Below are 24,035 nucleotides of genomic sequence, written 5' to 3'. Positions count from 1 at the left end.
CTTCTACCCCACCCCCACCCTCCTGCAGCCTGCCTCCTCTCCCCCATTCTTCCTCCTCCTTGTCTTCCTGGGTACAGAGATACCAACGTCAGGGTACTCACAAATTAACCAGCTGTCACCCGTCTTCCTCGGCTACTCATTCATCCAGTCCTGACAAGTGCTGTAGTTCTCCTGCAGGCTGGCTGATAGGAGCGTCAGCCCAAGTGGTAACAGCATCTCTGCTCTGGAGCCCAGATTGTTGTAACTGAGATGATCTGAGATGCGTGGCGTGACTCGCACCGCTGGGCTGCTGCCAGAGTTGAGGCAGCCCGGGTGATGCAGTTTGGAGTGTGCAGATATTGTACAGGTACTGCATACAGGTATTATACGGGAACTCTGTATAAGTACTATCCAGGCATGTATGGGTACAACACAGAGGGACTACACAGGGTCTGCACAGGTACTATGTCAGGCACTACAGGGTGGAATATTTAATACCAAGGACATAGAGTTGTCCTACGTTTATCTACACCACCGACTGTAAGAATAATTGTCCTCACAGAGCATCTGCTGGTGCTCTGGGGAAAGTCCTGCCACCCTGAGGCCCCATGCAGTGGGGACTCACAGGTCAGAACTGCTGTAGACTGAGGTGGGAGGCAGCAGGCCTTCCAGGGACAGCGTGGACCCCGCTCTCCACCTCCACGTCTGCAGCTCCTGCAAAGCCATCCCTTTCTAAGTGAAGGAGGATGGAGCAAACAAACCATGTGGGGAGTCTGGGGGGAGGGGGAGTTGCTGTGGTTTTTTTTTGCTGAGTCAGCACCTGGGCAAGCTCCCTGGCCTGCAGCTCAAATCCACTCTGAATTGCAGGCAGGGAGATATGTAATTATTCCATCCTCACTCGGGGCTCTGTTTTCTTACTTCCTCTAAACTTCAGCTTCATACTTGAGAGCAGATGGCCCTCCTCACCCTGCATTCCCACCTCTCGCCTTCTGTCTCACCCTCCCACTAGTGGTTTTCCCAGGACTCACAGGCCACCCCACCTCACCCTCTGTCAAAGCCAATGTCTCCCTGCCAAGCCCCTGGCTGGTGGACAGGAATTCAAGGAGAGGGCACAGCTAGCTCCCCAAAACCAAATCAAAGCAATTCATAAGCCACTCCTAGGCTACAGTGATCAAGCCTGGTTTCTAAACAAAGGCAAAGGAGCATGAGGCATGGGTTCCAATGAATGCAATGGGCCCTGTGTTAAGTGGTGCCTCCTGTGTTGTATACAGACATATACTGCATACACAGCAGCATTAGCCATTCGACCTTTGACCACTTTATTGCAAACGACTGAGAACAAAGGGAGTAAGGTGGGCAGAAAAGACAGACACCTGGCCATTGTTCTAAGTTCACACAGGGAAATGTGGCAACAGGGACCTTTCCTTTCAATAATCTTTAAGTTCTCAAGGCCTCCCGAGTCCAGAAATTATTATTTTTTAATGAATATGTGGACTTGAGTAGAAGTAATCTTATGAGCCCACAAAAGACAGCCTTGAGTGTGAGCAAAACTCTCACACACCTGGGACAATCACACCATATCCAGGCCCCCAGCTTCTGAACGACAGTAACCACAGGCCCGCCACGGCCATACGACTGCAAAGGCCAAGGCGGCGCCCTTCCCTGTCCATAATCTCTGTGGGAAGGGACCACTAGGGTCCTGTCTGCTAGGACTTGACCAGGCCTGGGATTTGCAGGAGCATGCCGAGGGATGTCACCTGGGTGCAGGTTCGTGTAGCAGCCCAGACGAGGAACAGAGTGGCCTGCCTGAGCTCTCCTGTACATGCTCTTCTCAGAAGAGGCATTTCCCTCTTCCTGGGCCACCGTGTGTGGAAAGGGTGAGGTCGCACGAGAAAGTCTGAGGGATAAACTGTTCCAGCAGGTCAGACGTGCTGCTCTGCTAACAAGCGCTGCTCACACAGAGCCTGCAGGGGAGGCACCACGTGTTATCTAATGAATCTTCAGGGCAGCCCCCTGACATAGGAGTGGAATCACTTCTGTTGCTGCCGCGACAGATGACCACACAAACAGGACTGAGTGTTCTTGGGGCCTCTGCTGATGGTCTTAAGAGGCCCAAATCAAAGCATCAGCAGGATCACAATTCTTTCTGGCAGCTCTGAAGAGGATTTGGAATCCATTTCAAGCTCATTCAGGTTGTTTGCACTGAGCTCAGCTCCTTGTAGTTGTGGGGCTGAGGCTCCTTTTCCTGGCTGCCTATAGGCCAGGGGCCTCTAAGTTATGTCCACTCTGTCCCCTCCAACTCTAAACCAGTCCAGAGCCTTTCATGATACCAGTCTGACTTCTCCTTCTGCTCCAACTCTTCTGATTCCAACTGGACAAAGTACTCTGCCTTTAAGGGCTCCTGTGTTTAGACTGGGCCCCCTGGATAATCCAGGATAATCTCCCGATTCCAGGCCACTGATTTAGTAGCCTGGATCACACCTGCAATACCCCTTTTGCCATGTACGGTAGCATCCTGACAGGCTCTAGGGGACAAGATGCTGTCCTTGAACGAACTTTCATCAGACCTCTCTAAGCCCTCCGCCCAACTAGGCCTCCACCTTGGCCCCTGTCCTTATGGAACCTACACTGCCCAGTTTTAGCAAGAATTCTGCTGGGCCAATTTAGAGAACCCTCCATCCTTGATATCTGATTAGCCTAGCAAGAATCCTTAGGTCGGATTAGCAAGAATCCCCCCAACCTTCATGTCTCTCTTAGCAAACTTCCCATCCACATGCCCCCACTCCACCCTACCCTGCTCTTTCGCTTGAAATCCCCACTTATTCCTGCTGCATTCACAGTTGAGCCCCACCTCTCTACCCAGTTGCTATGGTCTTGACATCTATTGTGAATAAAGTCTCCCCTTACCATTTTAACAAGCCTTAATACTTTTTTTTCTTCAACACAGAGATTAGGGGGTACATATCTTTTGGGGAGGCCATTCTTCCTACCATAGGATCACTGTCTCCACTTAAAAGCCTTGGAAACAGGCTCAGTGAGGTGAAATAACTTTCCCAAGTTATTTGACACACAGCCAGCAATGACAGTATTCACATTTAGGCCTCTCTGATTCCACGACCCTTGTTCACATGTGTGTGTGCCAGGCCTCACATGGCTTCAAGTGCCTGACTACATTCCGGAGATGGTGGGTGGTGGGCAGTGGTGGTGGCCCCTCTCTGGGTCCCATGTCCTCTTTTTTCTCAGCACTACCTTCTGTGTCTGCTATACTTGGGAAATTGCTATTCTAAAGCTGGGAATCTCATACTCTACCTGCATTCGTGTGCCAAGGCTTCCATTTTGGAAATACACACTTCCTGCCACATTTTCTACACACACAGACACACACACACACACACACACACACACACACACACACACACACACAGAGCCTTCTTACTAGGCAAAAGCTTCCCGTTATCTCTAAAGACCAAAAGGTAAAAGTGAGATGCAGCTCCAAGTGAGTAGATATTTTAGGTATATTACAGACATCCTGTGTTATGCAAATTGGAGTTTAACCATCCAATTTTAATGCAAAACAACTTCTGGAAAAAAAAGGCTAAAAGCCACATTTCCCTAAAGCCTGCTTATAGGCTGAACTGCCGATGTAATTATCAAAACTATTCAGCTTATTTTAGAAACACTTTGTGCGAATGATGGCACCAGGTCAGGGTGTGTGAGTGTGAGCGAGGGTGGGAGGGGGTTGGCTTTCACAGGCCGCCGAGGCTGCGTGCAGCATTGAAAGCGATGGTGCCGAAGGGGGGTGGTGTGCACTGAGGCCGGTCATGGTCACCTGGCCAGAGCCTTTTCCAATACTCTAATGGGTTTTTGTGCTGCGATATAAAGTCAAAGCAACATAGGCAAACACAACCGGAACACACAGAAATCCCATTTCTTGGAAAGCAAAGGAATAACACCACCTTTACCAACTATTGTTATTCCCCATGGACTCCATTTAATGCAATGAGATCTATTGCAAAGGGAGCCTCAGAGAGTGGATGTAAGTTGCCTTTCCCACCCTGAATCCCCTTCCCAGTCAGCCCCTCGCTTCTGAACACACTTAGCCAGAGGTTTCCCGTGTTCCAGGCCTCGAGGATGGGAAGTTGGATGAATGTTCCTGCCTTGCTCCAGGTCTAGCAGGCGCAGAGCAGGCGGGGAAGGTGTCCCGGGTGAGGTGGCCCCAGAGCTGTGGTCTGCGGCAGAATCAGCACCTGGGGGAGAATGGAGGCTGGTGGCAGAGGGTCGGTGTGGCTGGGCAGTGCGGCAAGTTCAGGCAGGCCTGGAGAAGTGGCAAGGCCAAGAGGCTTTCAGCTGAGGAGCATGGACCTTGTCCTTAGGGTAAAAAGCAGCCGCTGGTGGCTGCCAGGTCAGGGAGAGATCTGTATTCAGAGAGAGCACTCGGGCAGGAGTGCGGGAGGACAGCTTTGAGGGGCGTAAGCAGAACGGCAGTGGACAACCGCTAAGGAGAGCACTGGGATGGGCAGTGGGGGTTGGACAGGAGCGATGCTGAGGGCAGCAGACCCTCGGGCCTTGGTGAGCTGGGCCATGGGGAGGCCCCTCGCGGGCACCCTGGAGCGGGAATTCCTTCCCTCTGACACACAGCTTCCTCTGCCCCTCAGCGCCGTCTCTCCTGGGCAGCTGAAATGTCTCTTTCCAGCCTCATCAAACCCCGATTGTCACCCCACCCTGTGAGGACTTTTCTAAATTCCCACCTTTATGTACTTAGGCGTCCAGCCATCCTCACGCGCTGTCCACATGGTATCTTCACCTTTGGAAAAGCACAGCATTATCTGGCATATAAAATGCCAAGACAAAAAGCATCCAGAAATGGTTTTCAAAGTGCTGGGTATAATATAATGGGACACTGAGATGGGAGCACGCAAAGAGCTCCCGTGAGAGCTGTCGGCAGGCCTTCTTTTGTGGTTTAAAAAGTTTTGTGACAATTTTAAAATGTCTCTCCCATACTTCCTCAGAAGCCCCTCACTTCTTCCAGAGGAGGTGAGATTGCCACTTGATTTGAGCAGACGTGTGCCGATACTGCTGTAAAGAGAAGGTACTGGTAGGTTGGACCAGAATGTGAGGTCGTTACAAATAATGTGCTGCCGGAATCCAAAGGTGACTGCCATGTGGAAGAAGGGTCACACTTACTTTCTAAGGTTCGAGAGGGCAGAACAAGCTCTGACAGACAGCTGCTAGATGGAGAGGCACTTCGACTTAGAAAATTCAACATAAAAATTCTCAGCAACAGAACAAGTTACTGTGAAGCAGCAAACACATCACCCTAAGTAGCCTTTGAGCAGAGACTGGATGACCGCTGTCTATCCAAAGTGCCACAGGAAGCATCACTTGATGGTTGGGAGGAAAGGTAAGAGCACATCCCTAAGGATCCCAAGTACTGTGAACGTAGGGACGTGTGATCGGCTCTGCTCAGAAAGATAGAAATCTCGTCCCCATTGAGAAAACCAAGGTCCATCTGGCTCCAAGTTTTCCGGGGCTGCAGCAGGCAGATGAACCTCAAAACCACCCCAAGATCCCCGTCATGTTGAAGCCTGGGCTCCGGGAAGGGCAGTCAGTTGGTTGGTGATGTTGCAGTCTTCCTGCTTTGCCTGGCTTCCAATCCGGCCCCCAGATGGCAGGAGATGGACTTTGCTGATGCATTTCTGTACACTGCCCAGTTTGGGAGAACAGATGCTGTGGGTCAGGCCAGCGGCCATAAATTTCTGGGAAATAACTCTTAGTGACTGGGGAAGAAAGCCATAAAACACTCCGGAGGCAGGGACAGGAGAAAACAATGGCAGAGGACAATGCACGGAATTACTTCTAAATGCCAGGACGAGCCCCACAGATCACTCATCCTCCTGGCTGCACCTCTGCTCAGGGAGCCTTGGCCAAACGTGCTACCCAGTGCCCAGGAAGGAAAAGGGGCCCCTGCACTCCAAGGCTCTTCTTCCTTTCCTGTGGTTTATCCAACAAAAAGTCACCGAAGCCTCCTTCGGGGCAGGTCCTATACTCAGCACTGGAGACAGCTGTGCACCAAACAGACCCAAGCCCCTGCTCTCATGCAGCTGATATCCTAGCCATCTCTAGGTCTCACCTGCTGGGAGGAAGAAGAGGAAACAAAACTTGTGCCTGATGGTGCCGGGAGGTAGACGGATTACCTCAATGGATTTCCATTGCGACCCTGAGAAGCAACTCTGTGTGATGCTTTTGATGCACAGACAACTGGAGGTCACTGAGTGTCATCAGCTAGACAGGATGGGTCTCTGACTGCTCTTTCTCCCCAAGCTGCAAACTGCAGCCCTATGCCACAGTGACCACACCTGGCTGTTTGCACCATTCTGTAACCTGTAACCCAGCCCCTCTGCCCCCACTCCCTGCTCTGTCACTAAAGGGTAAGGGCAAGATGCCCTAGGGTTTCTGTAGCCATCACGCAGACCCTCTTCACTGGCCCAGCGCTGAGTGCTATATGCAGAGAGCAGCCAACAGATGTTACCCAGATGTTAACTGTCAATCTGGCTCCCCATCCTCTTTATCTCCAGCCTTCTTCCCCTCCAAATTTCCAAGTTCTGTGCTCTAAGCCTAAGCCTGCCTCTGGCCTTTGGAATCAGCATTCCTCTTTAGTCTTCCTAGCTTTTGCATCTCAACTTCCCCCTAATGGTGTTTGGGCTGGCTTCCCGGTTCTCAGCATCCATGCAGTCCTGAGGAGAAACCCCTTGTTACCTCCATCCCCCCACCAACTATTCCTCTGGTTTCCCCCTAGGCTTTCTCGGAAGGAGTGACTGATTCTCCATCTCTCTGGCCCTCATCCCAGCACATGTGGTCCAAGGACATGGAGGTCCCCACCTGTGCCCCAGGACATAGACACTCACCAAAGTTCTCCCCACCCCAGATGTCCATGTCCATATCATATTTCCCCAGGTAATTGAACCAGGATTTGTCCATCACGAAGAGCCCTCCAGCTATGATCGGAGTCCTGTGTGTAGGGAAGCAAAGAGGGAGGATCAGTTACGGGAGGGGGACCACTGTCACACTCCACCCTGGAAGTCTAGAACTCAAGGCCATTTTCTTCCCATTGCTGTTGCCAATAGATTTTCCACTTACCTAAAATAAGAACATGTCCCAGGGTTTTTCCTTTTGATTGTAAACCTCCCGATCTCGCAGACAGGCTAATTCACTCATCAGCACACCTCCTGGTGGGGACCGGGACTCACCCAGAACCCTGGCTGTTCTGGAGGCCTGGGGAGCCTCCCTAGCCTCTCCCATGGGCTCTCTTGGGAGCAGGGGCAGTGGGCTGCTGACCAGGCCAAGAGCAGCTGAAGCAGCACCTATTCACAGCACAGCCATTTCTCGAGACCAGGCTCTCTCCCTTTTCTTTCTTATTTACTGCTCTGCCATGGTTTATGTCCACCTAAAAAAAATGTTGGGGTCCTACCCTCTAGTTCCTCAGAATGTGACCTTATTTGGAGAGAGGGTCTTTACAGAGTTAAGTTAAAATGAGCTCATGAGGGGGGACCCTAATCTGACTTGGCTAGTGTCCTTATACAAGGAGACAGGCATGTACAGAGATGATGGGAAGAGGCACAGAGAAGATGGCCATCTGTAAGCCAAGGAGAGGGGTCTGGCACAGCTCCTGGAAGGCATTGACCCTGCTGACACCCCGATTTTGGACTTCCAGCCTCCAGAACTGAGAGACAATGCCTTTCTGTTGCTAAGGCACTCTGTATGGGGCGCTTTGCTGCAGCAGCCCTAGCCAACCCATACATCCTCATCTTCACTCCTTTTCTTGGGGTCCCACCCTAACCTCTCCTACCTTTGCTAGCTGAAAGAGATGCCGGAGAAGCCACTTGGAAAGCACAGGGGTGGCAGAGGCCAACTAAATAATCCTGCAAGTATAAGGACATGCATCTGGAAGAATCAACAGGTGGGGTAGGTGGGCGAGCCCCTGGGCACCTGGCTCCTCATTCAGCAGGTCCAGAGGACAAAGGGAGTTTTCTCCTATGTCAACCAGTTAGGTGACAGAGAGCAGGTCCTGGGGCTCCTGATGCCACTACACCCTGCTATTCCCTGAGAACTGACCTAATCCTGGGGGGCACTTGCTGTCTGATGAGCAGAGGTATTCCCATAAGGAGAGAACCTTCCCCAGGAATCCCATGGATGGGATGGCAAAGGGAAAACCCAGAGGCAGCTGCACCCCCACCACCTCATCCCTGACCTGGTCCACTGCTGCCACAGGTGCCACTGGCAGGGACTGAGCAGCTGATGTGTGCAGCATGATACTCAGGATGGGAAGAAGGTTCTACTCTCCCTTTAAAAATAAAGGGCATTATCTAGAATGCCATGTGGCTCCAAGTCCCCTCTTGGCATCTCTCAAGATGAAGGGGATCCCCAACAGGTCTGGGATGTGTTTACCATCCCGTCTTAGGTAGGAACATCCAGGCCACACTCTTGATGCTGTGGCTGCAGGCTTCCCCACTGGGGGAACCCCTGTGATCTATTCTGTGCTGAACCCTGAGATAGATCCTGAGGCAGCTGTCTTGCAACCATGTGCTGTGAGAGACAACAGGGGCTGGCAGAGAGGACGCAGAACAGGACAAAGCTTCAACAGCAATGCCAAGGCAGCCCACAGCTGATGCCGCCATCATGTTCTTGCACACAACAGAGTAGACCCGTTTGTTAGTTAAGTAGCAGTGGCCATGCCTTGAAATCAGCCCCACTTATGGCAATGGCTGACTTGACCATCTTGGGCTCAATACTGACATGCAAGACCTGGGGGCTCTGCTCCTGACCCTAATGAGTCATTTGCCCTTGTCACAGGCTCAAATGGGACCATCTGGGAACCTCCAGCATTGGGCAGGAAGCGTAAGTGCATCATGGTGTGTGAGTGGGTGTATGGCACTAGGCACCTCTTCAGCACAGTCTCCACCAGGCCCATCCCCTCCGAAATCTGCTTGAAGACAGAAACCTCCTAAATATGGGCAAAGTGGAGCTGGTCCAACAAAGGGTTCTTTTTGTCCCTACCCAATCTTTTGAGCATCTAATGTGGCCTCCTATGCCACATGACAGTGGGAAGGGCCGAGTGGTGATGATCTGCTCACCCACCCCTGCCCTGACTTACCTGATGGGCTCAGTGGGGTCCAGGCGCCGAGCCTTCTGCTCTGCAGAGAGCTGCTCCCACTGGAAGTGGAGGCTCCAGTCAAACCCTAGAACATAGCACCCAGTCGGCTGACTTGGGTCTCTTGGATGTACCTGCAGAGCTTACTCTCTCTGTCCCTTTCCTAGAAGTTCACAAATGCCCCCTGGGAAGCTGGCCCCAGGGACAACAGGCCGCGCCAGGCCAATCAGGAGCAGGGCTGTCTGATTCCCCTTCCATAGCTCCTTCTCTTTCTCCACCTCTTGCTGCCTCTCTAAGGCTTCTCTGCTGGGTGGAGTTAGGGATAAAGGGCGTCATGACACATGATAAAGAGTCAGATTTGACTGAGCCCATGTGGGGACAAGATGACAGTTATGGATGTGGTCCTTGCCCAGGTGCCTCGGGAGCCTTGGGAAGGTGTAGGCAGGAGGTCTAGGAAGAGGTCAGTCACCTCCAGTAGGCCTTGGGAGCCAGTACACGGCACCAGGGCTGAGGTGTCAGAACAACTGGGGCCTCACAGCCAGAGGCCTTGCTGTCCTCACATTCTAAGGTCCTGGAATAAGCTCTATGCTGGCACCAGAGCTCTGGGGGTGTCCTGCCCCCTCCCCTGGCCATTCTGTTCTGTCTCAGTGGGAAGGGCCATGCTGGAGCTACTGACATTACAGGATGCAGGGCTGGACATTCCAAACCATCAAGAGACTTTTCTCCACTTTCCCACTTAAAGCAATGAGAAGAAAAGGAGAAAAAGAAAGTCCCTGCTGGGGAGCAGGCATTCCCCGACTCACCCCCTCTGAGCTCTGTGGCCGACTCGATGTAGTTGAAATTGTCCAGGTTGATGATGTCAATCACAGGGCACACCACCCGAGTGTAATCCTGCAAAACAACAGGCTCCATGTTCAGGCTGTGGTGTCGCAGCCAGGCAGGGAGTCAGGGAGCTTGCTAGGGTCTCAGCCATAATGCTAGAGACTGGTTTTGTGGCCTTGGCCAAGCACTTTCATCTCAGGATCTCAATTTTTTCATTATAAAATGGGGCACTGGACGCTGTGATCTCTCCAGTTGTGATACCTAAAAGGCTAAGATCCCTTCCGTCACTCCTGGGGGCCTTCTCAGCCACAGGGCCCAGCTAAGCACAGTGGGGACATAGCGGGGGCTGGCTGGAGAGGACTGTACACTGAGAAAGGGGGACTCAGGGAGAAGGGGGCCCAGAAGTCCTGCACCATCAGCAGGCTCTTAGGAGGCAGAAGTCACAGTCAGCCAGGAAGGTGACCTCAGCCTGCAAGAAGCAAAGCCAAAGCCAACACCCACGGGGGTAATCTTGCAGAATTTCCATCCTATTCTTACATTGATAGGCAAGTTGATGAAGAGCATCTCTGGAGATTCCTAACTTCAGTTGTCATGTATGATGCTCACAAATCCGGCCTCCAGGCCTGACTTCTCTCCTCACTTCCAGATTCAGGTCAGTCTGCCACTAGCCATCTCCATGTGGATTTCACATAGCCTTTCAGTGGTGGCTTCATATCTTCTCCCCAAACGTGCTCCTTTCCCTCAGTTTCCTTTGTCTGTTAGCAGAACCACCGCACATCCCCCTTCCTCCCAGCACTGAATTAGGAAGCTTCACCTCTGCCCATCACTCAGATGGATCCTGCTGACTCTAATTCTAAAACCACTCCTCTGAGTGTATCCTGCCTCTCCATTGCCTTCACACCTGGAGATCTGCAATGGGCTCCTCCCCACACCATCTCACCCTTTCCCCTTTCATTCCATGGGGGGCTGACAAAGGCATCTTTCTGATGTACAAATCTCACTGTCCAGCTCAACAGCTAAACACTTGAACTGCCTCCAAGATAAGGTTCAAACACCTTAGCCTGGCATCCAAGACCTTCAAATACAGACCTATATCTCATTTTCCAGACTCATTGCAGACCGTCTATAGGCATCAGTCATCCAAGAAACATTTCTAAAATATGTGAGATGAATTCACCAGTTCAGAGGGGTCATCAAGGCACTGCATGTACTTGTAAAGTGTTTTCCAACTCTGGGTGAACACCACAGGCCTGGTGTCCAGGAGGGGAAACCAGGCCCCTGTGCGCAGTGTTAATAAGGTGTGAACACAGAGACTCCTGAGCTACATGGCATCAGGTCTGGGGGAGCAGGCAATCTGAGGGAGCGGGCAGCCTGGGGGAGTGGGCAGGTCTGGGTGGGCAGGCAGGTCTGGGGAAGCGGGCAGCCTGGGGGAGTGGGCAGGTCTGGGGGGAGCGGGCAGGTCTGGGCAGAGCAGCAGGACCACTCTTCTGATCCCCCACACCTCCACTCCTGTCCAGCATAGCCAGCACCCTCTATTCTCCTTGTAGCCATTTAATTTCCTGGTTCAATCTCTTTCCCAAATGAGGCTGTCTTCTTATTTTAAGCTCAGATTCACTGAATGCCTGCTTTTACGTTCACAGACTTAATACAGCCCTCAGCTTCCACATGTGACTCATCCTGACAGTGACAAGGTGCCTTGGAAGCCAAGCGGCCCAAGTGGAAAGAAATGCACATTGTCAGTGCATTGCTTCTACCTCTGAGATGTACACAGATGCTTCCTCACAGTCAGCACAGCACCTGCTCAGCTGCCACAGTTCTCTGGGCTCCTCAGGCCACTGCCGTTGTGTGTGTGTGTGTGCGTGTGCACACACACAGCCATCTCTACAAATACCTACACATGGACACAGGCCCAAAGACATTCTTGCAACCTGAATTCTGAAATGTTCTCAGAGGCTCACAGCCCGACCTTCTGTGAGTCTGACATAGTTCTCGTTTTGCCTTTGCTTGCCAAGATTTGTACCTTGCAGCTTCACTAAGTCCTTATATAGACCTCTGTCCAGTGAAGGATTAACTTCCCCAAAGGTATGTTGAGTCCTTGTCAGCTTTTGAGGGAACTTCTAAGCCCTAAGAATGTTCTGCCTTTAAGAGCATCTCTGTTTACCTGGGAGCCTTGGGCTAAACCAGATAGTCTATGGTAACAATGTGATTTATGGTGAGGCCCTTGGGCCATGGGATACCAACTCAACTTGACCTCTGGAGAGTCCTGGAGACCATGGGGGTAGTCAGCAATGTCTGTGTGACCAACCCCCAATAAGAAACCTGGACACCAAGGCTTGGGTGGGCTTCTAATACTCTATGTGTGTTGCTCCACATCCTTGCTGGGAAGGCAAGTGCTGTCTATACTACACCACTGGGAGAAGACAATGGAAGCTGTGCCCAAACTCTCCCTATGCACTGCCGATTTTAATCTGTATACAGTTGCTGTGATAAACAGTAACCATGAGTGAACAGCTTTGCTAAGTTCTGAGTTCTTCTAGTGAATCATTGAACCCGAGGGTGGTCTTGGGGACCCTCAAACTGCAGTTTTGGTTTTTTAAAAATAATCTTTCCTCAATACTCGGAAGCCAGAATGCACAATAAAAAGCTGGTTGCGTACCTCGGCCACAGGCTTGTCCAAGAGCCACCCAGGGGCTCTGTTTCCTGGGCTGCTATGGGCTCTGGCACACTCTTCCTATAAGTTCTGAGGGCGTCTTTCTTTCCATCATTCCTGCCACAACTTGGCTGTGGTGCCTGCTTGTTTCAGAGTCATGGAGACCGGAGAAGTAGAGAGGGATGTTCAGGGCTAAGTGCTATGTGGAGCCCTGACCTTGAAAAGGGGCTGCAGGGGACTTTATAATGACCTGTCAAAGCAGGTCACAAACCTCTCTGAGTGACCCAGGGGGTCAGGCTCTACTCCACTTCTGTATCCCTCAGCCCCAGCCCAGAGCCCGGTGGGCAGCAGGTGCTCAATAAAAGAGGCTATGAACTCCCTCTGAGCAGTGTGTCAGTGGCTGGTAGCAAAGCAGGTGGGTCACTGACAGCTGAAAAAGATGGCTTCTCCTCCTGTAGGCTCAGGGATGGAGGCGTCTCCATAGAGATACCCAGATCCACCACAGGTCCCTACCTTCATGCTCCGGGAGGCTGTATTTTTAAGGCTAGGCCCACAGCAGGCTCAAGCAGGCAGCTGGTGGACTCCCTGACAGATCCAGGACTACACTCCCTCTTCTCCCCAGCACCCCACACAAATCCAAGCCCCATCCCCCTACCCAGCAAAGTTAGAGGCTCGATGTGCCAGCCAATGGCCATCAACCACTCCTGCCATCATTCTTCTCCTTTCTCCATTCATGTAATTAAAGCCACATTGTGAATGGACAATCAGAAATTTTCAAGAGATGCTCATTCACTTACTTGTCAATCAGCATTACTAAGCACCTACTGTGGTTTAGGAACTGAGTAGGTACAAAGGCTACTCGAGTAAGACCTCACCGGCCAGGGAAGGTGGGGAACAGATTAGCAGAGGATTACAATGGGGTCTCCAGGCTAGCCTGGAGGGAGGTGTGGGGAGCAGGAGGGGGTCCTCCAGGAGATGATGCTGTGACAGGAGACTGGGGTTCCTGTTCCATTCTGCCAACTAGAATATATGTGACCTTGGGCAAAGCAGCACATGCCGAGGAATTCTGTTTCTTCATCATAAAATGAAGACGAATTGTTTACAGAACTATCCTGCCTCCTTAACAGGGCTTTTGGAAGAAACAAGAGAGGAAAGCACAAGAAAGGGCTTTGAAGCCTAGGTAAGCCATTATTTATAAAAATTTACCAAGTGCTACAGGGATTGAAATTTCTTACAGTCATTTTTTCCTACTAAAGAAATACGTAGATAAAGAGGGAACACCAACTTGGTACTTGTTTCAAGTATCAAAGGAACTAAAGGGAAGAGCAGGGAAACGGAGGAGCCCTCCGTGCGGAAAACACCAGCTGAGGACAGCTGCTGACAGCCCAAGCTCGGCCTCTTTCTTATCTCTTTCTATTTTTGAAAATCCCAAACTTCAATTACAGCTTAAAATTTCCACTTCCACTCACAAGATCAAATCACGCGTTATGCTGAGACTGGACACACACAAAGACACTGGAAACAGGCTGGGACGTGCCCTCACTCCCTGTCCCAAAGGGGATGCCTCAGCAGAATGGATCCTCATCAGGAGTCAGGGTCTGGTGGAAACCTGTGCAGCTCATGGGCGCTGCTGCCGCCCCGGGAGGGGCGGAGTGGGACCACTGTCCAGGTTTGTCTGACCAAGTTCTGCTATGACAGCTTTAGGGGGGACCAGGAGCTCAGCTTGGAGCCAAACGGTTCCTATAGGAGGCATGCTGGGGTCACGCTGCACTGACGCGAGGGAAGGAGAAGACGGAAGCTTCCCTGACCTACAGGTGAGGCTAGACAGGGATGCAGAGACGAGCACCTTCAGAGAGGGCTTCTGCGGTGGCCTGAGGGCCGCGGGAGGCGGAAGGGCCTCGCAGGCTCGTTACGGCTGTCTCAGGACAGCAAGGCCCGTGGCACATGCAGGGACGCATCGGCCCGGGTTCCCACAGCTCAAACGCTGAATCACTGCGTGACCCGGCAATTCCACTCCGGTTTACACTCCAAAGAACTGAGAGCAGGGACTCGAAGGAAAACTTGGACACAAATGTTTGCTGCGGCACTGGTCACAACAGCGCAGAGGTGGGGATGACCCCAGGGTCCGTCGGTGGGCTCGTGGAAGAACCGAACGTGGCCGAGAGTGTGATGCTGGGGTACAATAAGAAATACACACTTGGACTTTGTTTCTAGTGCATCGCGGAGCTTCTAAAATCCTGGGGATTTCCTGAGGGGGGTGTGTGTGGGAGGGGGACTTTATTATTCATCATAAGCCGTTTTCAGTCAACCTGGGTTTATGCTAATGAGGATGGAGCCTGGTTACCGGACGAACCAACCTCGTGTAATTAGAGTGCTGGAACTTCCCGCCCCACCCGCCGCCCCTCAGCACCCCCCACCCCAGGGAAGGGAGAGGGCCTGCGGACTGAGTTTACCGTGATTTAATCGATCACGCCTAGGAAATGAACGTACCGAAGCTTCCCTAAAACTCCTGAACAGGGTTCCCAGAGCTTCCAGGTATGGATTCATTTTATATGGCCCATTCCAACTCTCCCTCACAACTCTATGGCCTGATTTCCTCAGATTCCAACCTTATCACCACCCCACTGCAACTAAGCTTCACTATTATCCTTTCTGCACACTGAGTACTTTCCTCCATGACAGGTACAGTGATCACAAGTTGGTGACTAGCGTCCCCATTGAGTTTGTAACCTGTTAGCAGGGACAGAGAACTAAACCCAGAAAAAGAAACTGTGGGGCCAAGTGGACAATTGCTGCCGGACGTGATTCCCAGCAGGCCACACAGTCAGGAAAGGCTTCCTGGAGGAGGGGAGACCTGGGCAGCATCCTGAAGGGAAAGGGGGTTGTGGAGAGGAGAGGTAGGGCTTCCAGGGGCAGGAAGGACTTGCTCAGAGATGGAGCGGGGGGCATGTTCAGGGAGGAGCAGCTGAGCAGGCGAGCTGTGGTTGCCAACGGAGCATAGGGCCAGGGGAGGATTTGGTAAAGCCCCTCAAAGGAACAGTCTGTTCATAACCCGCTGTTTCTCAATCCAGACCTCCTCAGCGGGACTAGGTCACAAAGGGGGAGAGGGCACTTCCCTAAAGAGCACTACGCATTCGAGCCCTCCCAATCTCACAGATGCAGGTCACGGGGTGGGCTGTACCATCTAGGCCCACGTGGGAAAACTCAAAGCCCACCCAGGTTCTCTCGTTGGGATGAACAAAGTTGGTAAGGATTTCCTAGTTCTCTGAGCAGTTCTCACAGCCCAAAACTTTCATCCTCTTAACAGCATCATTTTGCAGGTAGGAGCCAAGCAGCTATTGTGAGGAGTAAGAAGTTAAAAATCACAGCGACTGGTAGGAGGATGTGGAGATGACATTGAGGGTCCTGGCACTGGAGGCAGCAGCTAGGGAGTATCGCCCCAGGACTGTGCCCTCTGTGAAGTGGATGTATGAAAAGAGCCGAGCTCATACTTCACAGAACAGCTGTAGGAGTCAACAACTCGGGGAGAAAACGCACTGCACAAATGCCAATTCCTCTGCACGTACAACACACAGCCTCCTGCACATTGGGAGGGAGTGGTGGCCTTTGGGAATATAAGATAATGAGATGGGAAAATTTTTAAATTTTGTCTTCACTCTCAGAGGAAGAACTGAGACAAGGAGAGAAGATGCATGCAGAATTCCAGAGTCATTTAAGGGCAGACAGAGGCGAAGAATTTGGGTTTCTTAGCATCCAGCCCACCTGCTTGCCTTTGGGTGGGAGTGATGTGTGGGTGGACATTAAGACAGAACCCTCAGGAATTGGGTGACAAGGCCTGGTTAATTCTGTTGCCTCCTTTTCACAAAAGACACTCATCAGGACTCCCTTTACCAAAACCTTCTGTCATCTTGGAGAACTGGTTCTGGGCAGTTTCCTTGCCCGTGAAGCTGTGTGTGGCACGTACCAGCCACTGCTGGCAGCCCCACTTGCAGGCCTGCTGTGTGTGACAGTGTCATACAAAGAACTGGTCCCAGGCCTTGCTCCACCACTGCCAGCCAGGTGACCCTGGGCAGGCTGCTCTACCTCAGTTTCTCCATCTATAAAATGGGGACGGCAATCTGTCCTGCCCACTTCACAGAGGGACTGGGGGGGCACATGTGAAGTAGTGAGCTTGAGAGAACCCAGAGAAAGTGGGGGTCATGGAATCCCCTCTGCTCCTCACTCACCTCTTTGACTCTGTGCAGCAGGGGCTGGAGCCAGTCCCTGTTCACCTCACAGTGGCTGTCAAGGAACGTCAGAGTGGAGCCCTGGGCAACATCAGCACCCCGGATCCGGGACCGGACCAGCCCTAAAGTAGGGACAAAGGCCAAGTGGGTGCCCCGTCACTCCATCTTCCAGCAAGCCCACAGAGGAGCCACACAATAGTCCCCGAAAACTGAGTACACACCCAAATGCACCCCCCCACACCCCCATGCCCCACATTCACACCCCAGTGCCCCACCCAGACGCGCAGACTTACCTTGCCGTTGGTTATTGCGTAAGCATTTCACCTTGGGCAACCTGATGAGCTGTTTGCAGTCATCAGCTGAAAAGACAAAAGGTCACAGGAGTGAGTGTCCTGGGTGAGCAGTGAACCTGAGGAGCTGGTAAGGCAGCCTGCCTCCCACCCCACTCCCAGCTGCAGAGCTCTGTCCTGACTCTGGGGTGCTTCTGGGCTTTGGAAGGTGCTGACTGACTACCCCTCTCACTATACCACATGGCCAAGTTCCTGCAAAGGGGCCTCAAAGGGGCCTCTTGGGAGCATGTCAGTCACACAATAGCACCTATGTACTTGCTGGAAAACACCTCCAGATGGGAATCCTTGGTATGGTCATCTGGGGACATTTCTCTTTTTCTAGAGCTCATTAAATGCAGGAGATAAGAGGCCTATTCACTCTAATGGGGTCTCATAAAAACCCTGCTGGGAGGCCAGAGAATGGATAAGGTGAATTTTGGAATTTTCTTTCAAAATATGCACTCATAATACAGAAGACACTGTTGATCAAGGGATCTGCCCAGTGCATCCCATCACACAGAGCTGACCTAACACTCTACCATGTAGGAATGTGCCAGGATGGGCAAGAGACCCGTCTTCAGCATTCTCCTTGCACTGTCCTCTAGCTTGCCTGCCTGCTCTATCCGTTTCTTGGCTCTGAACTCCAGATCATGATCCCACCATTCTGGTTTTGCTTCACTGATTTATGAACCTTAGCCTCTCTGCTTAGCTCTGGACTCTACAGAGTGACAGCAAAGACTCACAGATGGTTTCCCTGTTTTAAGCCCTCAGAATGTGTTAACATTTACATCTTTACATAAACTGTATATATAATTATTATATCCATTTTATAGTTAAGGCAACTGGGGCACACTGATATTAATAATTTATGCAAGACACATAGACAATGAGTGAGTGACAGGTCTAGGACCTGAAGCCAGGCTATAATATAATAGCTATAAACTATTGCGCTTCGAAGTGAATCCAACAGCATTCCCTCCTTCAGCTTCTGTGCCAGGCTACCTTCCAGCAGGATGAGTGTCTCCCTACCTCCAATGGCTTCCTCACCAGGGAAGGGAGATCAGATCATTGAGTTTCAGGACTCAGAGCTGATCTCATTACTGTGGATGTGATGTAAAACCCACTATGCATTGCTTCCAAGGTTCCAAGCTTCCACGGCTCATGGGTATGTGTTCCCAGCCTTCCTGCAGCAGCCCCAGTGTGGGAGTGGCCCCCACACCTAGCTTCCAGCATCAATACTGGTGGGAATAGACTCCACCTCCTAGAATTTGGAGCTGTCCCCAGTGGCCATTGCCTGGATGTGGCTGACTGCCTGGAGCCATACTCAAGTCTCTGGGATGACAGCTCTCAGAAAAGAAGCAAGCACCACCATTACGTCTTGAAGTCTAGCAATGCTTCTACGAATATCGTGCCTGTCAGACTCAACACACAGATGTTTGAAAACACCTGCATGCTTTTCCTGGGGAAAGTTGAGTTGGAGTGTGAATTTGGGTGGCATCCAGGTTCTTTAATAGGATGCCTAAGAAATGGTGGTGAGCATTTGGAGGGCTGGAAGGCAGCTGGTCACTGGGTCATGGCCAGGTGACAGAATGTCCACATGGAGTCCCAAACACAGAGCCCAGCCAGTGCTCTGGTGGGAATGAAAGGGAGAGGATGTTTCAGCCTCAGCTCAGGTGAGCAGATTATTGCAGCTTGTGAATCACGAATCCCTAGTGATGTAAATTGCTTCTGGGCTCTGGGTCCTGGGGTCAGTCCTTTGAAGCTTCAGTTCCTTTCCCATTGCCCCCAGGAATGGAGGTTAGGGGAGAGTAAAGCACATGCATATGCACACACATACCCACCAATCCAGCCAAGAATCTGCTAAGTTTACTGGCTAAGGTATTCAAAGATTCACAGCAGAGAGCCCAACAGGTTGTTTCGAAATGTAAGGTCTATCTACTTCTTGAGTTCTGCATGGACACTCAAAGTTTTCCCTATCTTCTACAACCTTGATTTCCCTCTGTCCCCAGAGAACCAGTGCACTGGTCTCTACGTGTTACTCAGGCGCTGGGGACATTTGTGTCTACACAGCAAGGGAACTGTGCTACTCACGGTCGTTGCTGAAGTCATCCACTAAGATGATTTCCTGGATCAGATTCAAAGGGGTGCGGTTTAATACACTGTGAGATGCAAAGAGGAAAAATCATTATGACTTCTAGTGGTAAATATGCCCATTAACCCAAGCCTCCAACAGACATCATTGCATTTGAGGAGTGAATACTCAGAGCAGCCAAAGGGCTGGTCCAGTCACTGCTCCCTTGTGAGCTTCAACCCTGCTTTTCCTCAGGGCACGGCACCCCCACCTGGCACCGAGGCCCAGATCCATGATCCTCCCTCTCCCTGATCCCCCACATCAAATCAGCAACAGCGACTTCCTGGTTGTTACTTGAACGTGTCACTCAGACCACTCACGCCTCTTATACCTCTATCCTGATTCCACCTCTTTTGCCCATTTTTTTTGCAGGAGCCTTGACCTGCCCAGGTTGTCTGCCTGTAGCCTCCAGAATGAGCTTTCTGAAACACAGATCTGACCTCTGATTGTGTGAATTTCCTCAGCAGCAAAAATAAATAAGTCAACAACCCCCTACAGTGGTTCCCCAGGTTTTATACCCCAAACCCTCAGCATGCTCCTCAAAGCTTCTCAGTCTGGAGACAGCCCCCACTGCCAGACTCCTCACACCCAGCACTGATATCCAGAGACACCCTGCTCATTCATAACCAGGAGCCACTGGAAATGTGCCTCCTCTGCCACAAGGACCAGTTGAAATGTCGCTTCCTCTCTAACAGCTTTCCATTCTACTTAGTGAGAACTGATTGCTTCCTCCTCCGGGATCCCGCAGCAGTCTGTACCTGTAACTTCCTGCAGTGTTCACCGCTGCTGCCCGATTCTGAGGCTGGTTTGGCCGCCCCTCTGGACGGTCACATCCCTGGGGGCAGGTTGTCAAGGTGCTCCCTGCATCGCCAGAGTCCAGCACACAGCCCTGGCCCTGAACCGTGCCCTCCAGGGGAGTTTAGTGGCCGCCTACTATGTGTTTGGTGCTGGGTATACTATATGGAACAAAAGAGAGGCGAGCCCTGCCCTCCGGAAGCTGTGGTCTAGGAGCTACTTACTCTAAGCTGTACAATCTCGGGCAAGTTTATGCGGTAAGTAGACCCATCTGGAAAATGGGGATAATAATAAAGGACCTACTTTACACAACTGTTGAGAGAATTCAAGGAGAAATGGTTTCTAAAGCATTTAGCACAACGTCCAGCACAAAGTAGCAATTGCTGCTATTTCATGTGTCAATAGTGATTTCTGAATTGACTCCGTTTACCCTCCTGTGCTGTACATCTGTACCCACAGGGCAAGGCTGGGTTTCCATGTTCACTCGGTCTTGGACCTGACTGAGGTGGCTGGATCCTGCTTCTCCTGAGCACTCCATTATACAGGTCCTCAGAAACATTCCTGGGCTGCACCTTTCACCCTGGGATGCCCATAGCCCCACGTGTGTGAGCTAGGGGTTCAGATGGGGGCTGGCAGAGGCACTGTGTGCATCCCTCCTCCCCGCAGGACCATCATGAGCCCCATTTCTGGTGAGCTGCCCATTCTAAGCAGGATCAGAGACTCTCCAGGAGAACTTTGCCTGGAGCTACTTTATTTATGAAGCCTTAATTCTCACCATGGCAACTAGTGTGGAGAGGAACTCCTGCACCAAGCCCTGAGTCCTGCTGGGAGGTGGGGACAGGGAGGGGCAGGAGGTGGTGGGAGGAGACCCTCACTCACTGTGATCACCAACCCAAAGAAAACACACACAAACCCACCACCAGACACTCTAATCAGAGAGGGAGGAGGCGGTGGCGGAAAGCGGGAAAACCTGCCTGAAGAATACACTCTAATGAGGTTTGATTAAGGCTGCAGCTTCTGGATGCGATTCCCCCAAATCCCTGCCGGCTCTTTGAAATTCAAGAGTTCTCTTCTGTGAACATCAAAAGGTAAATCGCGTGCAGCTCTGTGCTGGTTGAACTGAGAGATGATTAGCGAATAAAAAATGTCCAGGGTTTTAAAAAGAAAAGAAAAAAAAAGAAAGAAAGAAATCGTCAGCAGTAAGTGCTAATTAGACCATTTCCTGGTAACACCTGGCTTGTTTTTGCTCCTCTAATCAGAGCAATTGGAGTGACGGCGGGGGTTCTGAAGTGGCTTGGGACTGGGAGGGCCTGAGATGAGCAGGTGCTCTGGGCTCCTGGGGTGGCCACAGAAGGAGGAAGGTTAAGTCCACCCAGGGGACCTGGCCTGGCCCAGAGGGTCCCCCAGGCTCCTCCCTTCTGCACACCCTCCCCCCAATTCCCACCACCCAGACCCTGGTTGCTCCTGTGCTCACTTGTTCTGCCGGGCTGCCTCCCCAGCCCCTCTTACAGTAAACCCAATCCCCCTTTCCTCCGGGACCCAGCTTAGGATAGGTTTCACCCCCACTGCTGCTGGTCTCTGCCCTTTCCTTCCACAGCCTCAGCATGGGACTCATTGCTCACCCGGCTGGCCTTTTTTTTCTAGAACTGAATCTCCTACACACAGCTCACCTCTGCCAGAGGGTGGCTGTGCAGGCAGCATCTCCTCTGCTCTCTGCCTGCTGCTCCCTAACTGTGGGGCCCACATGGAGCACCTGGAGGGGTGGTGGGCATAGCAGTGCGGGCGGTGCGGGAGGCCAGGCAGCCTTCCCCATCTACTAGCTGTGCAAACCTGAATAAGACACTGGGCCACTCCCAGACCTCGTCTCCATCTGTGATTATATTTTCCATGTAAAGGCAGACGATATTAATACTTGACCTACTTCACAGGCTTTTGTGCTTATGAAATGAGGAAATGTATTTGAAATTGCTTTGTGAACTCCGTGATGCTATACGCAGGCAGGGTTTATCAAACAGTCCGTAAACACCAGAGGAATGAAGACCAGTGGCCAGCTGACAGTTGAGTTCAGGAGTTCTGGAGTCAGACTGACTGGGGGCCAAGCACTATATCTGTGCATCACACTATTCACTAGCTGGAAAGTTTGGAAGGTCTGAACCTTCAGTACCAGAACTTCCTCAGCTGCATGAGAGGAGCTTCACATCAAGCCTGGTGCACAGAGACTGCTGTCAGAATCTGGGCTGATAATAATGAAGATACTGGTTCTCAAGGTGTGATCGCCAGGCCAGCAGCATCAATGTCACGTAGGGACTTGTTAGAAATGCAAATTCTTGGGTCCTACTCTAGGTTTCCTGAATTAAAATACCTGAGGACGGAGCCCAAGAAACCACGTTTTAACCAGCCCTCCAGGGGATTCTGCTGCCTGCTCACCTCTGAGAACCACCCCGCATTAGAACTCTGCTGCCCACCCAGGCTGCAGGGGCACCATGACACCTGTTGGCACATGTACAGGCTCATCCTGTGCCAGGTACTGTTCCAAGGCTCTATCTACCCGAACTGAATCACTCCTCACCATAATCATGTGAGGTTTTACCAGTGGTACTTGCTCGGCAGAAAAGGAAAATGAGACAGAGAGGTACAGATGCTTGCCCAGGGTCCCAAAATTGGTAGGGCAGAGCAGGTAAATCTGGCCCCAGAGTCCAATTTCTTAAATACCCTAACCTGAGAAGTTGCTCCTCTAAATCTACGATTCTACAAAATAGGCCAGTAAAGAGACTCAGGATATAAAGGGATCAATTGTGCATGCTCCAGAACCGTGGGAGGCATAGGGCCGAAGGATGCCCCAATAGGGAGGGCGCAGCCCTGGGTCTCATGCACACACAGTGAGCCGCTGCAACATCGTCTAGATAAACCATTCTTCAGGCTTGTGTTCTCTCTCCTTAAGTGTGGAAAGTCGCCTAGTTCATGTAGGTTGTGATTTTCACTCTCGCCCATCACCTACCCCATCATGCCCCTGCCTGGCTCTGAGTGCCCCCTGGACACCTGTCCAGCCCTCATCCCCCCCAGCTAACTCAGGAGTCAGGGGGACAGAGGCTTGGGCAGAGTGTGAAGGTCTGACCAAGGGCTGGGTGGTAGGAAGGAGAGGGCACATCCACTCCTTTCTGGTTGCCTGAGCATCTTTCCCTCTCAAGAGTCTGGCAGCAGAGCCATTGTAATTCTAGAATGTTAAAGATGAGAGCTACCTTAGAGAAGAGCCTTCCGTGGATGACAAAGCAAGATAGGAAGTACTCTTCATTCAGTTCCCTCTCAATGGCTAGTCATTGTGCAACAGGATAGGGAGTGGAAGGGAGGTACAGAATCCCAAGGCAAGTGGGACCTGGTCATCAAAGTTTCCAGAAGTGATCTTCCTTGCCTCCATCCCTAGAGTTCACTTCCACCCAGCCTGCTGATGAAGTACATGCCTGTCATTCACACATGGCTCTAGGGCCCCCATTCTGCTGTTTTGCTGCACTACACTTGGGTCTGAGCTGGGGGTCTGACTTTGGAAGCTACTAAGAGGCAGGAAACAGGTCTGCTGGCTCTCTTGGCAAAGCACCCAGCAGATTTGGTGTGTATTCTGGCACTTCATAGGTGCCTTCTGGAAAGTATGGCATTGAGGAGTACCAAGCCCCCTCTCAGAGTGCACGGCCCCGGGGCCAGCCCTCCAATGGGCGGGTGGTCGGAGGCATGGGGCTGCCCCGAGCCAGTCCCCACTTCCACTGGAAAGCCAGAAACCAGAGCCTTGTCTCCTGTGCTTCTGAGCCCCGTGGCTTTGGACCTCCATTTACCCTCCAACTTCACAGACTCCAGATGGGGCTCCAACTGAACGGAGGGATGGAATGTGTCTGTAGACCATAGAGCTAAGCATATATTTAACATATTAATGTCATTATTGGCAAGTATCATTATTACTATTATA

At 51.6% G+C, this 24,035-nt stretch overlaps 1 protein-coding gene across 3 annotated transcripts in view; it reads right to left on the bottom strand.

Moving 5' to 3' along the window:
• Positions 1 to 24,035, bottom strand: part of GALNT14 (polypeptide N-acetylgalactosaminyltransferase 14) — a 202,957-nt gene that overhangs the window by 21,040 nt on the left and 157,882 nt on the right. For all 3 annotated transcript variants that reach the window (XM_036903619.2, XM_036903620.2, XM_036903618.2), the window contains exons 4-9: positions 19,246 to 19,313; positions 17,119 to 17,184; positions 16,826 to 16,947; positions 9,931 to 10,018; positions 9,131 to 9,215; positions 6,885 to 6,988 (exon numbers count right to left, since the gene is read on the bottom strand). In XM_036903619.2, coding sequence (XP_036759514.1) covers positions 6,885 to 6,988; positions 9,131 to 9,215; positions 9,931 to 10,018; positions 16,826 to 16,947; positions 17,119 to 17,184; positions 19,246 to 19,313 — 533 coding nt within the window. The remainder of the gene's footprint in view (positions 1 to 6,884; positions 6,989 to 9,130; positions 9,216 to 9,930; positions 10,019 to 16,825; positions 16,948 to 17,118; positions 17,185 to 19,245; positions 19,314 to 24,035) is intronic.

The sequence above is a fragment of the Manis pentadactyla genome, chromosome 2 (genome assembly GCF_030020395.1).
Source record: "Manis pentadactyla isolate mManPen7 chromosome 2, mManPen7.hap1, whole genome shotgun sequence".
NCBI classification, from domain to species: Eukaryota; Metazoa; Chordata; class Mammalia; order Pholidota; family Manidae; genus Manis; species Manis pentadactyla.
Note: the sequence above shows the minus strand (reverse complement) of the source record. Positions and strands in the feature narration are given on the sequence as shown.